The 6,000-nt window shown below is 34.6% G+C and overlaps 1 protein-coding gene across 1 annotated transcript in view; it reads left to right on the forward strand.

Moving 5' to 3' along the window:
* Positions 1–4,662, forward strand: part of LOC107886163 (callose synthase 10) — a 28,547-nt gene extending 23,885 nt beyond the window's left edge. The window contains exons 42-51 of the mRNA XM_016810012.2: positions 68–115; positions 382–540; positions 731–844; positions 945–1,033; positions 1,191–1,349; positions 1,468–1,570; positions 2,441–2,560; positions 3,385–3,435; positions 3,575–3,757; positions 4,300–4,662. Coding sequence (XP_016665501.1) covers positions 68–115; positions 382–540; positions 731–844; positions 945–1,033; positions 1,191–1,349; positions 1,468–1,570; positions 2,441–2,560; positions 3,385–3,435; positions 3,575–3,757; positions 4,300–4,536 — 1,263 coding nt within the window. The 3' untranslated portion in view covers positions 4,537–4,662. The remainder of the gene's footprint in view (positions 1–67; positions 116–381; positions 541–730; positions 845–944; positions 1,034–1,190; positions 1,350–1,467; positions 1,571–2,440; positions 2,561–3,384; positions 3,436–3,574; positions 3,758–4,299) is intronic.
* Positions 4,663–6,000: the final 1,338 nt, after the last annotated feature.

Below are 6,000 nucleotides of genomic sequence, written 5' to 3' on the forward strand. Positions count from 1 at the left end.
CTCATTTTAGATTTAGACTACATTGCTAGTCTTCAGACTTGTCTGATATTATTTTCCATTATCGCAGATGACTGTCCTTACAGTTTATATATTCTTGTATGGAAGAGTTTATCTGGTAAATAACTTTTCTTCCTTTAACTTATTCTTCAGAAAGAAAGCAATTAGGCAATAGAGTTCCTTTTAATTCTCCTGCCATGGAAACTTTTTAAAGATAAAGAAAAGCTTGGCAGCCAATTAATTTCATTTAAAAGGATGCATTTGAAAATTTGTTAAAATCTTGGCAAGGTGAAACCATCCCATTTATGGGGCATTTTATCAAAGTTACTTGAAAGATCTTGCATTGTAACAATAGTTTTGTCAACTCATCTCCAATTCAACCAGGCTTTCTCTGGACTCGACGAGGAGATCGCTAGGCAAGCTAGGATGTCGGGTAACACAGCATTGGATGCAGCTCTGAATACTCAATTCTTGGTACAGATTGGAGTTTTTACTGCCGTCCCTATGATAATGGGTTTTATACTTGAATTGGGGTTGCTGAAGGTTTGTCAGTCTGATTCCATCTGAAACTTGATATTCTTTGTCCTGTAAATTTCGTAGTTTGGTAGGTCCAGTTTCAGAAAGTTATCTGTGAAACTTTTAACATATTACGATCTTACAGCCTTTGCTAAGGTGATATTTTTCTCTTTGGTATAATAAGTTTCTAATTATCTTTTGGTCGATTGATATGCAGGCCGTATTCAGTTTTATTACAATGCAGCTTCAGTTATGTTCTGTCTTCTTCACATTCTCCTTGGGAACTAGAACTCATTATTTTGGACGGACTATCCTCCATGGTGGTGCGAAAGTACGGGTTTTCTTTTAGTTTACATACATATTCAAGATTTTCATTTCTCCTCTTTCAATTTTAATAGATGTATGTTCATCTTTTGCATTTGAGCCAACAGTATAGAGCAACTGGGAGAGGTTTTGTGGTGCGTCATATTAAGTTTGCTGAAAATTACAGGCTTTATTCAAGAAGCCATTTTGTTAAGGCGTAAGTGATACTCTCTGTTGGATTCCAATTAGCTGTTAATTTCAATTGTCACCAGCAAAAGTTGACGTTGATCTGGGAACTATGCTGGGTTGACATCATCTGTATGAAAAAGTAAAACTGCTTTTATTTTAAAGCTTTCAAACTTAATATTTCTCAGGCTTGAAGTGGCACTGCTTCTCATAGTATACATCGCATATGGTTACACAGATGGGGGTGCTGTTTCTTTTGTCTTGCTTACTCTTAGCAGCTGGTTCCTTGTCATCTCTTGGCTTTTTGCCCCTTATATATTCAACCCATCAGGTTTTGAATGGCAGAAGTAAGTCCCATAGCACTTCACTTCTGTAGCTTTTATCTTGAAACTTCCAGAAGTAAGACTGCATGTTTGCAACTTTACCACATCATAGGTGCTCATCCTTATATCTTTTAATGAACAGAACTGTGGAAGATTTTGATGATTGGACCAGTTGGCTTCTGTATAAAGGTGGAGTTGGCGTGAAAGGAGATGATAGCTGGGAGTCTTGGTGGGATGAAGAACAGGTTTATCATTGCGATGTTAATTAGTTCTTTAGTTCTTATTTAGTCTTTGTCTATGCATTTGACTAGTCTTGTCAAAGTATGCTCCTTGTCTTTGCGCCTTGTCTTTGCAAGGTGATATGTGCAAAGAACACTTGCGTATTTGAGGTTCTCTTCAATTTCTTTTTATAGTTAGTTATTTCATTATCCTTCCTTAGTAATAACTAGTAAGAAAGGAGATAATATCAAACTCTTTGCTTCTTATTATTTGAATATTCAATATCAGGAAGGGGACTTGCCAACAAAAGAAAATGAAAATTTTGAATATATTGTGCATAAACTAGACCAGTTTTTTGAGTTTATTATCATAATATATGTGTGTATGTACACACAATTAAACATATAAAAACACGTACATATACTTATTGTGCCTTCTTTCAGGCAGTATGTTTTTTTTTTTTGCATCTTGTGTCAAGAAGCACTATTAGGATTGAGAGGGTTCCTTGTATTCTTGACAACATTTCATTTGACCTTTTTTCCTGTGGTACCTGATGTCAAGTTATTTTCTTTCTTTTAGTAGTGTGAACTATGATTGTCTGAGAGAGCTTTTGAGCTAGATTCTCTTCTTCACTTTCAATCATGTGAAACGAGGGACCTTAAAAGTTGCCTAACGTTGTCTTTCTTCTTGTTTTTACTTTTTTCATTTTGAGTTCAAAATATTTATTTCATTTCTCGCATTGGCTTGTTGGCCTAGTGTCCTTATTTCCATAAGGTTCTGTTCTAATATTTTAGTTTAGAAACAAGCTTTAGGTGTTGGTTGGAATTGCTTGTCTATTGACAACCGTTTTTCTTCTTATGTTTCTTATTGTGGAAAATATTACATTTCTTCTGCAGATACATATCCAAACACTGAGAGGTCGCATATTGGAGACAATATTAAGCTTGAGATTCTTTATTTTTCAGTATGGCATTGTGTACAAACTCCATCTTACAGGAAAAGATACATCCATTGCGGTGTGCTTCTTGCCCTTATAATTTTCTGCTCGCATTTGTTGTCTTTGTTTCTCAAATTTAATGAAGCATGTTAGAGAAACTCATTCTCTGACTTCCCTCACAATATTTTCTTCGTGCCACTTTCCATCCAATGTTAAAAGAAAAAGATGCTGTGCTTAGTATGATGAGAAAGGAGAATAACATAACATAGAACTTGAGGATGGAACTTCTAAGGATTGCTTTTTTGTCGCATGTATGTATGAATTATAATTGAGCCTCATTGGATGAACTGGTAACACAAAAACGTGTGGAAAATGTCGGAGTTCCACCACTACAAAATTGCCTCCTTCCTGCTTGCCAGGCATGCAAGAAGTGGCATCTGTCTTGCCTTCTTGAAAGAATAGGCGACTGCGGATTATGCTTTTCTGTAGGTGGCTATTTGGTTAATCAAGGGGATGGATATAACCATAAATGGTGCTGGAAGTAGATCAAATTCATACCAACAACTTGGAAATTATATCTAGTGGAACAGTTTCCTATGTTCAATGGATAGTGTGTTTGCATGTTGATTGGTGTATTTTTTAGGACCATTATTCAATAAGATTCATATTCTAGACTAAAGGGTTTTTACTATAACTTGTTCTTGATGGTATCATTTTGCTGTCCAGCCTTATGGATTTTCCCGAATCGTATTGGTTGGGTTTGCCGCCTTGTGTTTTGTGTGTCAATTCACGCATTATGTATATGCCAATTGTTTTAAGGACTATTATTCAAGAAGATTCATATTCTTAGACTAAAAGGTTCTTATTGTTACTTGTTCTTGACGGTTTTGTTTTGCTGTCCAGCTTTATGGATTTTCGTGGATTGTGTTGGTTGGATTTGTCCTATTGTTCAAGGTCAGTATTGTTTATCATTCAAGGGCGTCAAACTTTGCCACCTTCCAGACATGCCTCTCCCATAAAAAAATAATCTTCAACATATCTGCCTTTCTTTTAAAAGGTGTCTTAATGATTGATCCTCTCTATTGGCTTGCAGTTACTCACCTACAGCCCTAAGAAGTCCCATGATTTACAACTGGTGATGCGATTTATGCAAGGGGTTATATCCATTGGACTTGTTGTTGCTCTTTGCCTTATCGTTGCCTTCACCGGGTTATCAATTGCTGACCTATTTGCAAGCATCCTCGGTTTCGTTCCAACTGGTTGGGCCATATTATGTGTAAGTGTTACAGCTCCCTCATTTTCCTGCTTTGGATACCTCTCTCTCAATTGAACATGTAGAAGTAATGATTATCGAATATGGCACTTATGTTAAGAGAACTTGTTTAGGAATATTTATATTCCTCATAGATCATACTGAAATTCATCTCGGTTATTGCCAAGTCAAGCATGACAGTTGAGTTCATTTTGGTAAATGAACCTAGTCAAGTTTGATCTTTATTTCAAATCAAGCAACTTGAGCTTCTTACAGGTTGAGCTTGGTTTGACTCATTCAGACCCGCTGATGGGTGTTTTTCTGATTAATATTTTTTATTTGGATTGCTTGCCTTGGTCCACTAGTAACATTCCTTGGGCTGTTGCATTTTGAGCGGTACCTCTCTGTATACAGGAACCTAGCTTAGCATGATTAGGAGTTTGAATCTGTGCAGAATGATTCTTCATTTTTGTTTCAAGTTCAAACCACTCTACAATATGGTGTTCCATTTTGTTGCTAACAATTTCGTATCCTTTTTTGTTTTGTGTTGTGTTGATATAATTTAGCTGGCTGTTACATGGAAGAGGGTTGTAAGAAGTTTGGGATTATGGGATTCGGTGCGAGAAATTGCAAGATTTTATGACGCAGGAATGGGTACAATCATATTTGCACCATTAGCAGTGTTGTCATGGTTCCCATTCATCTCAACCTTCCAGTCTCGCCTTCTCTTTAACCAAGCCTTTAGCCGTGGGCTGGAGATTTCTCTCATCCTTGCCGGAAACAAAGCTAATGTCGAGACATGATTTCTACTTTCTGGCTGAGGTTAGGTTTGCTGGAACTAGTTATTGTTTTTATTTTTTGGTCTCGATTTATTAATTTATGAATTTAACTTCAATCCTTTTATAGTATCTATTATTTTTGATGGAGTACAATCGCTCTATAATTGAATTTATATGCATTCACAGATGGTTCTGTTAGTAGTATGTTTAAGAATGAGAGGTTTACCTTAACCATTTAGTACTGAATTATGTATGAAAGAACATTAGGGGTGAAGAACGTGAAGGGCGAAATTGGCATTAATGTCTGAGATGGGAGTTTCTTCTGATTGTGACCTTGTTGTAAATTACACATTTCAAAATCCTAAATTCTGCAGAATGGAAGGGTGACCTTTTTGGGCCCGACATTAGGGGTGTATTCTGTTTGGTTGATTTTTGGACAATTGAACCCAATAGTTTCATTCGTTTTGGTTCGCTTTAGCTCGCCGGCCGGTTTTGATATATATATATTATACTTTCTTTGGGTTTAAAATATCTAATACTGTTCTTTTTTCAAAACATGTTTTGGATTCATTTATATATTATAATAAGGGTAATTATTGTGGGTGGAATAAAAAAACTCCAGAAGCAATATCAATTGTTTTTTAATTATTTAATTACTATTATATTTTATTCTAAAACAAATGGCATAATTTCAAACTCACTTGTGGGTAGTGTATATAAATATTATCTATAAATTAATGTCAGAGACATTGGCAAGGCCATTTAGAATATTTTTGAAGCTAAAAGAAAATTCATGTATTTGTTTTTTTTTATATCTAATGTTTTACTTGGCGTTTCTTTTAGCTTTAATTAGTTATAATTTAAATTTTTGAATAATTGTTTGTTTTATAAATAAAATATTATAAAGGTTTTTTTTTCTTTCTAAAATTAAGATTATGCTTATGCTTATAACTATTATATTTAAGGAATGATCTATTTATACTAATATGAAATTACGCTTTTATAACATTTTTGTGAGGCACTTGTTATATTTAATTTTTTTAATGATATTATAATTAGGTTAAATGTAGTAGTCTAAAAGAAGTGGTTCATCTACTATTCTACAAGGTCTATTTTTGTAAATATGATTTTTTTTCAATTTTATTTGAATTAAATGGTTTCATGTGAAAAAACCGAATTTGAACCAAGTTATGAGGTTTGGATAATAACATTAATCTCAAAACAAGTTGAATGGGACAAAATTCAAGTTGAACTGTACCATCAAATTGATTTCTCGGTGTTTTCAATTTATTTGCTCATCCTGGCTTGACAGATAGAATTTGTGGACCTAGTCCTAGTAAATAACGAACTTGAGTACGAAAGTCATCGTATAAACAGCAAGATTTCACCTGGTTTGTTTGCAAACTATGGAATATAATGGTGAATATAAATCCAGGGCCGACCCCAATTTATGTAATGTTGGGCTCATACACGAGATGAGAAGATGCG

Source organism: Gossypium hirsutum, chromosome A03 (assembly GCF_007990345.1).
Source record: "Gossypium hirsutum isolate 1008001.06 chromosome A03, Gossypium_hirsutum_v2.1, whole genome shotgun sequence".
NCBI lineage: Eukaryota > Viridiplantae > Streptophyta > Magnoliopsida > Malvales > Malvaceae > Gossypium > Gossypium hirsutum.